Below are 18,965 nucleotides of genomic sequence, written 5' to 3'. Positions count from 1 at the left end.
AATAAGCATATATATGCATGGGGATCGTGTTATTCTGCTTTTTTAGTTCATATTAACATATGTCTTAAAGGTACTACTAGTTAAACAAGAAAAATATATAAATTTAATATTGGAAATAACAATTTTTAAAATTCAAATACTCCCAAGAGTTCCACATCACATATGTGCAAAAGATCTCTTTTAACAAAAATCTTTAGACTTTTGATGTAAATGAGATCCACATTAGATGAAGATGTTAGTGTTAACACTTATACTTAAAGAGGATTGAAAGTCTAAAGATTAGAATTTCGATTAAAATTTTGAGCGAAGATGTAATGTTAAAATTAATTGCGTGTCTACTCAAACATAGATGTGCACACGTGTATGTTCTTTTAAACCTTAAGTTCACTTATGGTATATGGTATGTGTTCTTTCAATCACAACTACATAAATCCATCCTCCCACATAAGAAAATTACTATAAGGATGTAGAAACCAACCTGATAGCGGGCTGGATTCCAGGCCCAAAAGAACTATTAGGAAACCTTTTTGGACACAAGATTTTGTTCTTAAATAACTGCATATTTTATTTTCTTTTATATTATTTACTAGTTATTATTTTTCCTTCAAAGTGGCTCACGGCCCAATTGTCTGGCCCATATCCATTAGGGTTAGCTAAGTATTTAAAGTGTAGCTTGTTTTATTCAATGGTATGAAAAACCTAATTTGCAGTTTTATTTTTCGTTATTTCCCTTCCTTTAGTTTTCTTGCATCGCTTTAATTTTCTGATAGCTATAGAACCTACCATCATTGGTGCTTTCATTGCATAACTCAATGGCCACAAACACTACCCCTTCTACCATCGACCTTGAAGAAACCAAACATCACAACAACCAGCTGCTTGACGGTATTGCATACCAGCAACACGCCTTGGAAGCATCTTTAGCCGCCTCAAATCAGAATTTCCATGACCAGATCGACAAGATAAATCAGAAGCAGAAAAATATGGAAGAAAAAGTTGATTCTCTCAGCACCCTCCTCCATAAAATTGATGCTAAATTGGAATCTCTCACTGTACAATCAAGGTCAGATCTGCATTCTGCAGGTAATTCTTCTTCCACCCCATGGGTTCCTCCTGGTTTTGAATCTTTTACTACTCATACTACTCACCCTATTAACGTGACCCTGCCCACACCAACACAACACACCAGAACTAGCCTACCTACTGTAACCCTAAACACACCTCCCCCACCACCATTCCCACCCCCACCATTCTACAACAGCCAAACACAACAACTACCCCAATTTGCTGTTCAACAATTCCCACCATACCCCCACTCTATACAACAAAACAGTTCCCCACAAAATTCTCACACCACTCCCCACCAACACTATCGATCACCTAAAGTGGAATTAAGCCATTTCGATGGAACTGACCCATTAGAATGGTTGTTTCAATCTGAACAATTTTTCTCTTATTATAATATACCATGTTCAAATCGTTTATCTATGGCTGCTTTTTATATGAAAGGCGAAGCATTAGGGTGGTATAAATGGATGTTTCAAAATCATCAATTTTCTGATTGGAATTCATTTTCAAGAGCATTGGAATTAAGATTTGGTCCCTCTACCTATGAAAATCATCAAGCTCAATTATTTAAACTTAGACAGCATGGATCTGTTGCTGAATATCAAGCCCAATTTGAGAAAATTAGTAATCGGATTTTGGGGTTACCACCAGATGCCATTCTAAACTGTTTTATATCTGGTTTGAATCCAGAAATTCGTGGCGAACTTGCAATCCACCGCCCTACTGTTATTTCCCAAGCAATTGGATTAGCCAAACTAATTGAATCCAAAATCAAAGACTCAAAGCCCAAATTTAATAAACCATTTTCAACCAATGCTATCACCACCAACAACACAGCTCATACCCCTCCTAAACTACAACCAAACCTACCACCACATATATCCCAAAACCACACTGCCCAAAATAATTCCTCCAACACAAATCCCACACCAAAACTGCCAATTCGACGGATCACAAATGCCCAAAGAGACGAGAGACGAGCTCAAGGCTTATGTTTCCATTGTGATGAGAAATTTATACCGGGACACAAATGCAAAACACCGCGATTTCTATTACTTATAGCTGATGAAGAAGAGAATGTGGATATTGAGGAACCAACTACTGAAGCTGAACTGGAAACTACAGTTGACACTAATGAGGCTTTTTTTCAACTATCCACCCAAGCCCTCACTGGACAGTTTTCACCCCAATCATTGAAATTTCAAGGACTCTTACATGGACTAATTGTTACTGTTTTAGTGGATACTGGCAGCACCCACAACATTCTCCAACCCCGCATTGCATCGCACCTTCATATCCCCACAAAAACTATACCAAACTTTTCCGTCATGGTTGGTAATGGCTCTCACTTAGAATGTTCAGGATTCTGCCCAGATGTTCCTATTACCATCCAAAACAACTTATTTCATATTCCCTTTTACCTATTGCCCATTGAGGGCGCAGATGTGGTCTTGGGAATGGAATGGTTGAGAACCCTTGGACCCCTCAATGCAGATTTCTCTATCCCAAAAATATCTTTCAAACACCATGACACCAACATCACAATAACCGGTGACTCAAAGAATTTACCCACCCCATCCACATACCACCACATATGTCATCTAGCACATACAGACTCAATTGCTGCCATTCATTTGCTTACATTTCAACCCACAAGTGACACAGAACTCCCACCCCACAATAAAGCCAAAGAAAGCCTAGACTCTCTTCTCACAACACTCCCAACCCCAATCCAGCAAATCTTACAACTATACCCAAATGTATTTCAGCCACCACATGGCCTACCCCCACCAAGGCCACATGATCACAAAATACCAATTCAACCACAAACTGCCCCAATAAACGTCAAACCATACCGATACCCTCATTCCCAAAAAGAAGCAATGACAACCATCATTCATGATATGCTCAAAGAAGGAATCATAAAGCCCAGCACCAGCCCGTATTCATCTCCTGTCCTACTTGTGCGCAAAAAAGATGGCACATGGCGTTTTTGTGTGGATTATCGAGCTCTAAACGCCGTTACTGTTCGGGACAGATTTCCTATCCCAACCATTGACGAGCTCTTTGATGAGTTAGGTTCTGCATCAATTTTCTCTAAGATTGACCTTCGGTCAGGCTATCACCAAATTAGGGTCGTGCAAGAAGACACTCACAAAACAGCCTTCAGAACATTTGATGGACACTATGAGTTTTTAGTTATGCCATTTGGTCTTACTAATGCTCCTAGTACTTTTCAATCTGCCATGAATGATCTACTTCGCCCTTATCTAAGACGGTTTGTTTTAGTTTTCTTTGATGATATTTTAATCTACAGTCGTTGTCTAAATGATCATTTATACCATTTACGATTGATTTTAGATTTATTGTCATCAAATCAATTTTTTGCAAAATTTTCCAAGTGTGCCTTTGCAGTAGAAAATGTTGACTATTTAGGTCATGCTATTTCATCTAATGGTGTGACCCCAGATCCAGAAAAGATTCAAGCTATCCTAGACTGGCCTAGGCCGCGTTCTCTCACGACACTCAGGGGTTTCTTAGGCCTCACCGGCTTTTATAGACGATTTGTTCGACATTACGCCTCACTCGCCGCTCCACTCACTGATTTATTACGTTCCACTAAATTTGTTTGGAATACAGATACAGAGCTAGCTTTTACAACTTTAAAGAAAAAAATGACAGAAACTCCTGTGCTGGTCTTGCCAAACTTCTCCAAAACTTTCATTGTGGAAACTGATGCCTCCGCGGTAGCAATAGGTGCTGTTTTATCTCAGGAGGGCCACCCACTGGCATTCTTCAGCAAGAAAATGTGCCCGCGTATGCAAGCTGCATCTGTGTATGTCCGCGAAATGTATGCCATTACCGAAGCTGTAAAAAAATGGCGTCAGTATCTGATTGGTCGACACTTTCATATATTTACAGATCAGAAGAGCTTAAAGAATTTGTTGGTCCAAACCATACAAACTCCAGAACAACAAAAATGGGCCTCCAAATTACAAGGATTTAGTTTCGAGATATTTTACAAACCTGGGAAGGCTAATCAAGTGGCTGATGCTCTCAGTCGTCGACACACAGAAGAGGAAGCGGTCTTGTTCTCCATCTCATCACCCGTACCAACTATCCTCAACAATCTTCGGGAGTTTTATATGAAAGACAAAGCAGGGCAAACATTAGTGCAACAAGTTGAAACAGACACACAAATGCAACAAAGTTTCAGGCTTAAAGATGGGTTACTTTACTTCAAAGATAAAATTTATTTACCTGATATTCCAGATCTGCGTAAAACTATCCTCCGTGAGTATCATTGTACCCCAACAGCTGGCCACTCTGGAGTTCAGCCAACTTTAGCCAGAATATCTGCTTCTTTTCTTTGGCCAGGAATATACAAAGATGTGACCCAGTTAGTTCAAACTTGTGCGACATGCCAGCAAAACAAGTACATGCCAAAGAAAAAACAAGGGTTATTACAGCCACTTGATATACCCAAACAGGTATGGGAAGACTTGTCTATGGACTTTATTACACACTTACCCCAGTCATTTGGACATACAGTCATTTGGGTGATTTGCGACCGTCTCACAAAATTTGTTCACTTCATCGCTCTCCCAACAAAATTTACAGCACCAGCTCTTGCTTCACGTTTTTCGGTCGAGGTGTGTCGCCTTCATGGTATCCCAAAATCCATTGTATCTGACCGAGATCCAGTCTTTCTTAGTAGTTTTTGGAAGGAGCTTTTTCACCTACAAGGCACAACATTAAAATATAGCTCAGCTTACCATCCACAAACTGACGGTCAAACTGAGGTTGTGAATAGAAGTTTGGAAGCTTACCTGAGATGCTTCACCAGCGAAAACCCTCGACAGTGGTATAAATACTTGCACCTCGCTGAGTTCTGGCACAACACAGCTTTCCACTCAGCCATCAAAATGACGCCTTTTGAAGCATTGTATGGTCGCAAACCACCATCTCTGCTGGACTACGTCAGCGGACAGACTAATATCAGAGATCTGGACACTACTCTGCAGCAACGACAAGCAATACTTGATACTTTGAAGACCAACTTACAAAGAAGCAGACAACAAATGGAGATTCAAGCAAACAAGTCAAGAACAGATTGTACCTTTAACTGTGGTGATTTGGTCTTACTTAAGCTTCAACCTTATCGACAAACATCGGTGCAGCGTCGCGTTTCACAGAAACTGTCAAAGAGGTTTTATGGACCCTTTCCAGTGCTCCGTCGTATAGGCGCTGTAGCCTATGAACTAGACCTTCCAGCATCATCTCGAATTCATCCGGTAGTTCATGTCTCTCAGTTACGGGCTTACAAGGGTGATGACCCACGCTCGCATTTTACTCCTATTCCTGCTGATATGAGAGGTAAAAATATTTTGGAAGGAACAGAAGTAGAAGATACGTCTGAAGAACTTGAGAAATTTAGAGAGAAACTCTCTCAAAGTACTTTCAATGAAGGAGAGAAGTACAATAACAACTCTGTTTCTGCGAGTGAACCTTCCAACTTAACTAAGACAATATCTCATTTATCTTCTCCTATTCCCGAAAATTCGCTGGCTATTCGTACACCGTTGGATGGTTCACCAGCTTTAATTAAGTCCACAAGACCATTGGATCCTTCTGTGATAACTGAAAAGCAATTAAAGCCACTATTTATGGGACCCACGCGTGCAAGCTGTATCACTCCTTCCCGTGTCGAAGATTCCCAACGGGTAGAAATTTTCACTCAAAATGAGCTGGCTACTATTCCCCATAGTCACAATGCGTGGGACTTTAAGTCCTCTTTCTCTGCCAACACGCCTTCCCAAGTAGCTCTTCCCAAGGCACATGCATCACCACATGATCTTCTCCCTAAAGAAACAAAACCAATGGATGAAAACACATCAGCAAAGGCCATTACTCCATTGGATCTACCTCCCAACTCAATGAACAAATATGGATCACAATTGGACTCTAACAACAACCTTGAGGACAAGGTTCTCTTTGAAACGGGCGGCAATGATAGCGGGCTGGATTCCAGGCCCAAAAGAACTATTAGGAAACCTTTTTGGACACAAGATTTTGTTCTTAAATAACTGCATATTTTATTTTCTTTTATATTATTTACTAGTTATTATTTTTCCTTCAAAGTGGCTCACGGCCCAATTGTCTGGCCCATATCCATTAGGGTTAGCTAAGTATTTAAAGTGTAGCTTGTTTTATTCAATGGTATGAAAAACCTAATTTGCAGTTTTATTTTTCGTTATTTCCCTTCCTTTAGTTTTCTTGCATCGCTTTAATTTTCTGATAGCTATAGAACCTACCATCACAACCACATTAAACAAATATATAAATCCAATTTAATTCTTGACAAAATTTATAAGATTTACTCAAAAAAATTTATAAGATGTCATTTTCGTCCTTGTCACCCAGATGAGGCGCCACTAGGGGTGAAAATAGGTCAGCTTGGCCTACAGGAGCCTACAACCTAACCTAAGGACTCGTTTGGCCCAATTTTTTTTAGAGCTTATGCAAACAGTTTATGCAATTTTTATATATTATTATAAGTTTATCAAGGTAGTTTATGATAAAATAACTTATAAACCTAATTTATATTGCATAAGCTCTAAAAAAAGTTGGGCCAAACGAGCCATAAATAGGTTTTTTTATAAGCCTATTTAGCCACCTATATTTTCAAGTGGAATTTAGTCTAGTGGGCGGATTAAGTATGGAGAATCTGGAGAATTTGAACCCCAACTCCTTTAATAATGTTTTTGATATCTATTAACCGAGTTATTATTACGGAACATTTTTGTCATTTTTATACATATAAATATAGAATAAGATTTGTTATTTTTTTCATCATGTGCACATCAAACACAAAATATGATCCAAACCAAAATGTATGCATTATCATCTATGATAGTTTCCCTTTGTCATTTGCAAGTTAACAGCCCAAAACATTATAGTTGAAAAGTAACTTGGTCATGAGACTACTATTTTAATTTCACAGTAAAAGTTAACACACTTTGGATATCATCACAATCAAGCAGCCCTTTTTCTTCAAAAATCCAAAACCAAAATCAAATTTCGATTGTCTCTGCTCCCCAGTTTCTCATTGTCAACTTTCCACTATAGACCCACCAACAAATAATGGTACGAACATGATAGAAGCAAAGGTGACCAGTCTTATAATGGTGATCATCGATAAGAGGATGGAACTGTGTTTGTCCTAATTGTGGACACACTGTCTCAATCAAGAAACTTTAAAAGTGTTATTGTTGTTGCTAAGGTCCAAACCTTATTGAGTATGTTAATTTAATGAGATTTTTTTTCATGTTTATTAATTACCCTTACCTGCTATTTGCATAACACAGGGACAACTACTACGCCATCATGCCCAATATTCCTTATCCTATATGAACTAATGTGGGATCTTATGTAGTTTAGAATTAGGAAATTTTATCATTTGAGCAAAATGTTGGGATTTGACATAGAGAAACTTTTTTTTTTTTTTTAAGTAATATCAAGACTAAATTTTTACCGTCGAGCTATCTGAATTTGACATAGAGAATCTTGTCTATGAACACAATAGGAATTTGGTTATGATATTATATAGTACTATAGTATATTTTTCTGGTGTGAGAGTTGACACTTACCACAAATTTGAGATGCCAAACCATAAGGTAAATGCTAATATATGCCATGTTTATTCTTAAACTCAAAGTATGAACTGAAATAAATACCACTTATTGACATGGTATTGGTATATTTTGAGTAATTTTGGTGAGAAAGTACTACTCATGTGTTTTATCCAAAAAAGTTAAGTAATTGAGTGGTGTATCTAAATGTAAAGGTGTACCCTGGCCACAAGAGTGGGACCGGAAGTAATAGTATGTACTAACTTCTAACCTTTTCAAATATATTTTTACAAAAAAATTTATTTTAAAACTAAAAATAAAAAGAAATAAGAAAATACTAGTTAAATAATAATTATTATTTTTTTGAAATATATGAAAAATGCTATCTATTGCTTCGAGACACTAGTTAAAAAAACAATATTTTTTTTAAAAAATTGTGTATTCAATATTTTGAAGCTATAAAAATTGATCTTTTTAATTTATATAATTTTTTTTATTTCTTTTGTTTTTTTAACTAGTACCCCTAGTTAATTAGCATGATCCTAATTATATTACTGAGATGGGAAATGCCAATAAACACGACCTTTATGAGAGTTATGTGATTTTTACTTCAATTTTATTTTCATCTCTTTATAGGCAATTATTTTCTCTCCATCCATTTTTTTTTGAAAATAAAAGATTTAAATATGAGTTTAATCCCTGTAAATAACGTTTTATGTTTTTGTTTTTTTCTTTGTAAGTTTTTTGTTTGATTTTAATTCCTGTAAATTTAAAAATTGATAGTTACGTTTTAGTCCTGATGACATATGTGGCCTAATATAATAATAATATGTGACGCCACGTGGTCCAATAAGTTGACTTAAGTGGCTAAGAGCAATTGTTTTTCAACTTACATGAATTAAAATAGGGATTAAGACCAATAAACACTATAATAATAATTGCAGAGACTGATGTTATATTTTACTTACCAAAATATAAATATGGGTAAAATGAAAGTAATTTTTATCTCAAAATGAAATTATATTTCTAAAAATATAATAACCTTCACATTCCTAAGAATATTTTTTTCATGAAACAAACACCCTATAATATCTTAAAACGTCATATTATTAAGTGACATGGAGCCAGGGTTGGGAATAGGCCAAGCGGTTTACAAACGCCTTCGGTCTGGCCTGTGTAAGCCTATCGTAGCCTGTTTATTAAAAATGCTAGGCTTAGGCTTTGAAAAAAGTTTGTTTACATAAATAGGTCAAACTCATGCTTCTAAAAAAGCCTACAAAGTCTGATAGGCCGGTCTGTTTATATTTAATTATTATTATTATTATTATTCATATAATATTATTATTTATATCTTTTTTGCCAAAGAAAAAATATATTATTATTTAATCATATTTGTTATTTTATTAACTTTTAATTATTGTGCTAATCATTTTATTAGCTTTTTCTTAATGTTGAAGAAATTATAAGAATTTAAATGTGAAATAGGCTTTTAAGGCCTGTTTAGCCTATTTAAAAAGACTATATAGAGACATTTATGTAACATAAACTTTTAAATAGGCTACAAGGTCAGACCAAACTTTAAAAAGGTCTAGGCCAGGGCAAAATAAATAACATTCGATAGGCCGTAAGCCAGGCCTGAAGAAAAATCGTAGGCCAGGCTCAGGCCTAGCAAGGCCTGACCTGGCCTGTTCCCAACCCTACCTGGAGCAATAGTTAAAGAAATAAGAAGAAAATGTTTTAAGTAGAAAAAGTATTTTTTTTCAAAAAATTTCAAGGCTATTAATACACTACTTTCAAAATTATATTACCATCTTTATTTCTTTAAGTATTGCTCCGAAAACGCATTAGGTGTAACTTTTCTTGTAATTCCCACAATATGCTTATAGTTTTTTTTAAACTCTTCTTAATTTATACATTTTTTTTCATAACTCTATCTTAATAACTTCTCTCAAACAAAAAATAACTTCTATACTTTTTTGTTTTCATCAAACCATTCATGTTTTTTTTTAACACATTTTTATTTTCATAAAATCGAATCACACATACGGACACGACGTCGTCCACTAGTCTTATATAAATCCACTTTCATGTGCATAGTTGGCGGTTTCATATGTGCATACCATTGGCGACTTGCTCAAATTGCCTACCGTGCAAATTTTTGAAGGTATTAGATTTAGCGGTTCTAAAACATAATAATACATGTAGAACCCACCACAAATGCATCTAACCCTTTTTGCACAATACGCAACTCAAGTATGTCGCAAGGTAGCCGCCTCTTCCAAACAGATGGCACTATTTAAACAGAGTTACTTGAAGTAGCAACTTGGCTGAACTTTTCATAAGATTTGATTGATCGATATGAAAAGATAAGATGATGCAGCAACAATAAAAATCTTGAGTCAATGTTGCACGGAAGAATTTCCAACAGACCAAACCCATATCATATCATATCATATGCATATTGTAATCTATTCTATACAAAAAAAAAAAGAAGTTTCAGAGTTTAGTTCGATTTTTTTAAGATGCTGCCATCGTTTCAACTTTCAACATTACTACTTATAAACAGTCAATAATATTCTTCCACCAGATCTTGTCGCTAATTTGTTGCGTGTAATATATCCCAAATCATGATTGGAGAGGAATGTACTTAAGATTGGGTATATTGATCTTTAAGATAAATTATACACTAATCATATGCTTATTCTTTGCAACATCAGGTAAAATATAAAGAACCAAAATTACATTTTGTGGAGTTTTCCAAGAGAGTGACAATGGGAGTTAACAATTGAGGAGCACCAAGAGATTGGGACATTAAATGTTCACAAAACTCTAAGATATTGATCGAGTATAGGGATGATAAAAAAATTTATATCCGCAGATAAAAATCTGCCACAAGCACAAAGCAGATAACTTAATGGATATCTGCGGATAAAATAAATGGATATTTTAATTATCCATATTTAATTGATATAGATGCGGATTTAATTTTGTCTTTGTGTAAAAAAAAATGTTTTCGATTTTTTTATGCTGAACCAGTACACCTTGATTTTATTGTGGAGGAGTATACTTTAAATAGTTAATACTTGGAGCCGTTTGCTACAGGATATATCATTATGGGTTCTCTAGTTTAGTGGCAATCACTTATTTGTCTTAATCCATCAATTGCCAGATCAATACTCGATGAAGCATTTGTGAGGAATATAAGAATTAAAGTTATTACTCAGTTAGTTGCGTGCGTGTTGCTCAGTCAGTTCAATAAGGGGTGCAAGTTACAAATTTCAGGGTGTACAAATTTAATTCCGTGTGTGCAATTGTACACTCCGGTGGCATGAAATCTCAGGGGTGCCTTTTTGATTTTAGGATTAGGAGGTGGACTCCTATTAGGTGGTGGTGTTTGTTTTGAAGTTTATTTTTGACGTTCTGCATATATACGACGCCATGTTATGTAGTTACTTTTATGTCAGTCTCTGTTCATCTTGTGCAGAGACCTGATTAATGTTGTGACAAGTGTGAGTAGTTAAGTCTCACATTGCTTAGAAAAATGGAGGTTGAACACTTTATAAGTGAGAGGACCCATAAATCTAATACCTTAAGGTAATGTGGATGATCCCCGGCTGTCTCCCCGTGACCCAACAATTAATAAACTACATAACAGGGTTCGTCCCTGAATAGCAACATGCATAAATTTGCAAGTGTCCTCATAAACTAACTCTTAATTACTTCATTTATAGATTTTCTTATGCGAATAATTTTCATTGATAGTTGGATAAACTATTCGCAATATAATCAACCAAAAAAAAAAACTATTCGCAATATCATTTATATTATAAGCTTGTATACACAAGCAAATCCTAAACCCTAATTTGTTTTTCATGTTTTCCCTCCATTTTATCTTGCAATTTTTATTAAAAAATAATACAATTTTGTCTTGACTAAGATTCAAACCCACAACCCTTTGATGCAAGACAATATTTCCGACCACTATGGCAAGTATATCAATTGTGATTAAAATTATGTGCAATAATTGATAAGCACCATCAATTTTAAAAGTATATCATATCAAAATTATTGTTGACTATATTATTCATCACGAAATATTTTTATGTCTTTCCTGATCAATGATTTTTTTTTACCGGATCATAAATTTAGAGAATAATTATCATGTGAGATTTAGAAAGTTATTATCACGCGTGATTTGGAAAGTTATATATATATATATATATATATATATATTCTCATATTATAACACCTTCAACAATATTGAAATCTATTAGAAAAAAAAAATCTTTCACATTTCAATGTCTCATGTTAACAACTTCACCACAATTCGACTTAATTTACTCAGAGGTGTGTATAAACTTTCATTCTGTTTTGTGATTTATTATCTTTATTCCTGAAATCGATATTGTTTTAAAACTTTATGCTAACTTTATATATATATATATAGGGAGGGATCAAATTACACCGGTGTAACATTTAAGTAATGTTACACCGCTCAATAACGCTTCAACGAATACGAATTTTACAAAATCTACCGTTGGATTGAAAGTTTATATCATATAGATCATTCATGTTCAATTATATAAAAATTTAAAATCATTTGATATTTGATATGTTATTGAGATTGATCAAGCTTAACGGTATTCAATAAAAACACATAAAACGTTAATCTTGATCGGTCTCAATAACATATCAAACGATTTAAGATTTTTGTAAAATTGAACATGGATGATCTAAATGATATAAAATTTCAATCCAACGGTGGATTTTGTAAAATTTGTATTCGTTGAAGCGTTATTGAGCGATGTAACAATACTCAAATGTTACACCGGTGTAATTTGATCCCTCCCCTATATATATATATAAACAGGTCCTTTGAATCCCTATCATTTATCTGATCGGGAGAAGTTGGTTAATGAATTGCAAATTAGATATCGGACCTACTGCGTTGAGTTTTGCGTAACCAAAGTTAGTATAGTTCCAAAATTTTTAATAGATTGTTTTTTACACCAAAATTCTTGATTATTTATATTTAATTTAATTTTATATGTTATTTCTATTAAAATTATGATACCGAGTATTGATATTAGGATTTTCACACACGACACAATTTTGAATGTAGTGAGTGATTTCTATTATATTTAGATTTAGATTGATACTTAACAATGAATAAATAATATGCAGTATTCATCGTTTCATAGAACATTGTTAAATGGAAAAAACTCAAATTTCTTTTTTCCTAACATTTCTATTGTTCATTGAATTTATAAGGTGCAATAATGCTTCCGAAGATGTTTTATGCTGATTTTTTACACAAAATTTATTGTTTCGCAACTTTGGTAGATCCGTTCGCGAATCAATTTGAAGTATTAGTCGAAAAAATTAACAATAATATTTATTTAACGCATGACTGGTATGCTTTAAAAGATTTTTAAAAGAAAAAAATCATTGGACTTAAAAGTTACTTTTTTTTTTAACTAAATAAGCTAAGAAAAATTACTTTTTTTTATGTCTTTATGAACTTAAAAGTTTGTTCATTTTGAGGAGTATGATTGATCGTATTACTGCAAATATATATCAAGGTGATATTTATGCAAATAGTAGTTGACTCAAGGTATATATCAACGTGACTATATTATTAATTACGAAAAAAATCATTGATTCACATTTGTTTCTTTTGCTAACAATGTATCCTAACCTTTCCGGATCAAAGAAGATTGTTTTCAAAATGGGTTTTGGGTGTTGACGATGGATAAATTGAAGATGACAACGACGATGATTTAGAACTTGACATTCCATCAGATTTATTGGTTCCAAATTCAGGTGATCCTCTTGCTGCTATCGTTGAAAGCACCTATCCCCAACTTTTACAAAACATGAACGATATAACGTATTTAAAAAATAGAGCTATACTAGCTCCTAAAAATTCAATGACGACGGTGAAGATACGACTAAGACTTCGAATGTGGTGTATAAGGAAGTCTTCCGTAATATAACATAATTTTCTTTGTATGAATATTTATCCAAAATTATTGTTGAACTATCGTTTAATGTTACTAAACTTTTTTCATATACCTTACATTATTGGAATTATCTTATCTTATTTAATCATTATATATCTTACAGCTAATCAGACCCGTGCACCGCATGGGTCAATGTTCTAGTTTTAAGGGTAACTTAGGAAAAAACCTATATATTTTATTCAATATATTTCCATTATATTTTTTGAAAGACATGCATAATGGACACTAGTCATTTCTAGTTACTTCCACATTTGCCTTTCATAATTTGCATCAGGTTTCCTTTTGTTGTTTCTTCTAAAAAGGTAACAGGTTCTCTCTAAAGCCTACACTAAGTTGAGGGTGTGAAAGTTGCATTGTGCACTAACAATTTTTAGATGTCATCCAAGAATAGTTTCACAATCTATAAAGAGAAAGTAAGTGTACAAGATTATGTCAACTAATGTATGGTAATAAATTTTTCATACTACTTTCTCATATAATGAACACTTTTTTAAAGGAAGTAAACGTAATGTATTTCATTCATAATAATAGTAATAATATTGAGAATAACATTAAAAGTACTGGAAATATGAGACAAAGTTGTCTGTGCAAGAGCATGAGCGCTATCTTTTAACTTGCTACCTAGTAAAGACGACTACAAAATCGTGATAATTTGCTTGCCGCCTAGTACAAACCCATCTTTTTCCTTGACAAAAAAACCCCATCGTTTTCTTCCTTTACTTTTGGATGAAATATACCTGCACTTTACTATATTAGAGAAAGATTTGTTCGAGGTTGAAGTAGACATAGCAACAAGGGAATAACTTCTTGGCAAGATATTTATTTTACAGAATGGATTGAATATTTGAATCAAGTAACCAGCTCCACTAAAAAATATATATAATGTTTACTCATTTTTATCACTTGCATGCTACGAAGCACCGACACTCCTCAGATTAGACGTGTCCATGTCCGACACGTGTCCGTGTCCAACACCGACATCGACACTTATGATTACACTAAATTATGTCATTTTTTCAAATTTTTATCGGTGTCGACGTGTCAATATCCGTGTCGTGTCCAGTGTCTGTGTCTGTGTCCGTGCTTCATAGCTTGCATGTATAAACTTTAACTAAGGCAGCCCATTTCGCCTGTCTTTTTCTTTGTAATACAACTATATTATCTTATTGTAAAATAAATGAGATTCAAAAATTCAAATTCACGACAATTATCTCACATTGGATCCCTTTCTGAAAATTCAGGGCATATTTGCATAATTTATCATTTAACCAAATACATTTTATAACATCTTTGATTTTGAACATAATCCAATTCAATAAAATTGATCTTCAAGGTGAGAATTTTTTAGACAATATAAACCCTTTTTAATCTTCATTTTTTTCACTAATAAACTTCCTTGTGTCGTTATTGGATCCAATGAGCGCTTAATACGAATTAAAATTTATGAAGTCAAAACCGCATGCAGAAAGATCTGTTGCAACAAGTGTGAGCTAATTAAGTTTCATAAATGGAGGTTGAACATTTTATAAGTGAGAGTATCTATAAACCTAACACATTAAGGTTTTGGGTAAAAGTGTGTGTCCAACTCATTTTTATAGTTGTTCTGAGCCCAATGTGAATGATCCTCCGGTTGCCCCCTCATGACCCAACAAGATCTGATCGTCCAATCAAGATTAAACCATTTAGATTTAAATAGTCATGCAGTTCGATCAAATTTTCTTTCAATATAAAACGTCTAATTAGATGATTAAATCTGTCATAAACTACATGACTGCATGTTGTTTTAACTTTATGCAATCCGGAATCCACCATTAATAGGCCATGTATAAGTACATCCATCAATACTCTTAGAGGTTGTCTTTTTCATCTAATTTTTTATCATAAAAAGAAAAAGAAAGAAACCAAAATAAGAGTTTTTTTTTTTAATTAATTTGTAGCCAATCAATTTGTATGTATGAGCAGTGGTTGTATGTATGTGTAGTGTATCTCTGCTCTGCTTATATAAGATTCCAAACTTTGTTCCAAGATTTCCCAAACAAACGGCCTTGGCTTTTCTTTCATCTCTTCTATCAACTTATTTTCATTCTCTTTCTCTCCTCGTGATAACAACTACTCTCTCTCTCTCTCTCTCTCTCTCTATTAACTAATTAATGCAATGGCAATAAACTGCATAACAAGCATGCCTCAACCACCAACAAACCATGAAACCAAAGAACAAGAAAAACCACTAGTTTTTGATGCATCAATTTTCAAAAACCAAGTCAATCTACCAACACAATTCATTTGGCCTGATGAAGAACAAGCTTGTTTAAATATTCCTGAACTCGATGTACCATTTATCGACTTGGGAGGTTTTCTCTCAGGTGATCCACTTGCAGCAATGGAAGCATCAAAGGTTGTTGGTGAAGCATGTCAAAAACATGGTTTTTTTCTTGTTGTCAATCATGGTATTGATCAAAAGTTAATCTCTGATGCTCATGTTTTCATGGATGACTTTTTTGAGCTTCCCCTGTTTCAAAAACAGAGAGCTCAGAGAAAAACAGGGGAACACTGTGGTTATGCTAGTAGTTTCACTGGCAGATTCTCTTCTAAACTTCCTTGGAAAGAGACACTTTCTTTTCAATTCTCAGCTGATGAAAAATCACCAAATCTTGTCAGAGACTATCTGTGCAATACAATGGGCAATGAGTATCAGCAATTTGGGTAATTTAAAAAATGTCACATTTTTTTCTTCCATTCGTCTCTTTTTAAATGTCGTTTTGAATAAGTAAAATAGTAAAATAGTGAAATTCACACATATTAAGTGCGGAGAAAATGGATATTGCACGTTTGAAATTTCGTCTTAACATATTATATGTCTATGCAGCTTTTTACTATGTGAATTGTACTTGCATAACAAGTTTTTGTTTCTCTTTAGTTGTCAAAATCATCTCTTACTATTTATTGTAGAGATACAAATAAGTAAATATGTTAGTCCTTCCGGTCTTTATCATAAGAAAAAAAAAATGATCTTTTAGGTTCATAGAATGTTTGATGTATCTGATTCATAATATAAACTAGATACATCAAACATTCTATAAACCTAAAAAGCAAACATTTTCTTATAATAAGGATCGAAGTTAGTAATAAATATTTAAAGTATAGTAGGAAAAGATAAATAATTTCATTAAAAGTATCAAAATTCAATAAATTTTCCGCAATGTATAAATAACTTTAAAATGACAAAAAATTTCAAAAAAAACTTTAAAATGACAAATAAAAAGTAACAGAGATAGTAATAATTAACACATGTTTCATATTTTGCTAGATCATGTTCTTACTACATATATTTTATACAGGGAGGTTTATCAGGACTATTGCAAAGCCATGAGCAATCTTTCTTTAGGTGTAATGGAGCTTCTAGGAATGAGCCTTGGAGTTGGTAAAGCATATTTTAGGGAATTCTTTGAAGAGAACAGTTCAATAATGAGGCTCAATTACTATCCTACTTGTCAAAAACCTGAGCTTACTTTAGGTACTGGACCTCATTGTGATCCAACATCATTAACAATTCTTCACCAGGATCAAGTAGGTGGCTTGCAAGTTTATGTTGATGATCAATGGCATTCCATTACTCCACATTTCAATGCTTTTGTTGTCAATATTGGTGATACCTTCATGGTATGTTGCTCTTTCATTTGCACCAATTATCTATCCATTACTTTTATAATTATTTTGTGAAATAAAACAATGACCTCTAATTATAGGTGATAAGTTTTTAAGATTTTGGGTTCTCTACATTATTTAAATGATGATTTTAGTATAAAAGAGAAAATCACATCAAATAAAATAATATTATTCTTTTATACTAATTTAGTAATGTCTTTATCTCTTTTTTTTTTTATTAAAATCATTGGATAAATAGAAAGTATTCACACATGTTTGGATGCTTTACACTTTATGCGGTTGACTTTAGACTATTAGATTGAGAGAGAGATAAACTTTTATCATCTTAATTTAACGATTTACAATTGACTGCACTATAAAACTAACAATAAAAGATTTAGGTTTAGAGTCTCAATTTCTTGCCTAACTTTTTTAATTAGCATGTGTTGTTGCATGGGGTTTTATTACTAAAAAACAATGTGTTTGAATTTTTGTTGATGAATGGTAATTAGATTGTTTTGCAATGAGTTTTACTACATGTCATAAAGTAGGAATATTGGAGTTCAAATTTAGAGGTTACTTTATTTGGAGTTTAGTACTCTAAAGTAGGAATGTTGGAGTTCTAATTTTTAGTATTAAATCTTTGTTATTACTTTATTCTAATTTTGAGATGAAATTTGTCAAACGACAAGCAAATAGTGTTGCTCATATATTAGTTAGAGTGTCTGTTCTAGAATTAGTCGTTGTGTTTTTAATTTGATACCTTCTTATATTTATAAATATTTTGATTAATGAAATGTTTTGAGTTTCTTTTCCGTAAAAAAATTAAACCTAATTTGGTTTTGTATTTATTAGGCACTTTCAAATGGGAGATACAAGAGCTGCTTGCATAGGGCAGTGGTAAACAGCGAAAAGACAAGAAAATCTCTTGCTTTCTTTTTATGTCCATTAAGTGATAAAGTGGTAACTCCACCATGTGAATTGGTGGACAATTATAACCCAAGGATCTACCCTGATTTCACATGGTCTATGTTGCTTGAATTCACTCAAAAGCACTATAGAGCTGATATCAAAACACTTGAAGCATTTGCCAACTGGATTCAACATAAAACCACATGAAGAGCATGATATTGGTCTAAACAAAAATTGACACTAATATCATGTGGAAGGAAGGTTATTTTAGGGAATGAAATTAAGATGAAGGAAAAGACAAGAGGGGGTTAGTTTCTTCATGTTTTGTGTATGGTAAACATTAGTGAAATTGAGTGATGAATGAACACAAAAGGGAAGTTAAAATAGTTCAAAAGAATTTATTAATAAGAAAAATTTGTAAGGTCATTCATGTAATTTACATTTGATGATTTATAGAAGGGATCGAAGCAACTTTTTTCAATGGAAAATGTAACTTTACATATGTGGATGCGATATTTGGCTAATGACATAGGATTGCATCATATATTATGTTCGGTTCTTAGACAAAGTTTGGTCCACTACAAACAAGATTACATCTAAGTGATAAAATAAGTCCCTTAAGTCAGTTCAAGTCAAGTCATGTAGTTAGACTTAGACATATACTCGATTATTTTTATTATAAATA

The 18,965-nt window shown here is 33.5% G+C and overlaps 2 protein-coding genes across 2 annotated transcripts; both read left to right on the top strand.

The window, feature by feature from the left end:
• Positions 1-812: 812 nt before the first annotated feature.
• Positions 813-6,155, top strand: LOC123913007. Its single transcript, XM_045963618.1, has one exon. The coding sequence runs from the start codon at positions 813-815 to the stop codon at positions 6,153-6,155; it is 5,343 nt and encodes a 1,780-aa protein (XP_045819574.1).
• Positions 6,156-15,754: 9,599 nt separating this feature from the next.
• Positions 15,755-18,761, top strand: LOC123902837 (gibberellin 20 oxidase 1-like). The gene is made up of 3 exons (XM_045952641.1): positions 15,755-16,426; positions 17,062-17,383; positions 18,224-18,761. Exons 1-3 carry the CDS (start codon positions 15,879-15,881, stop codon positions 18,485-18,487), a joined length of 1,134 nt encoding a protein of 377 aa, XP_045808597.1. The 5' UTR covers positions 15,755-15,878; the 3' UTR covers positions 18,488-18,761.
• The last annotated feature ends 204 nt before the right edge of the window (positions 18,762-18,965 follow it).

The sequence above is a fragment of the Trifolium pratense genome, linkage group LG1 (assembly GCF_020283565.1).
Source record: "Trifolium pratense cultivar HEN17-A07 linkage group LG1, ARS_RC_1.1, whole genome shotgun sequence".
NCBI lineage: Eukaryota > Viridiplantae > Streptophyta > Magnoliopsida > Fabales > Fabaceae > Trifolium > Trifolium pratense.
This window is presented reverse-complemented; position numbering and strand designations above follow the sequence as displayed.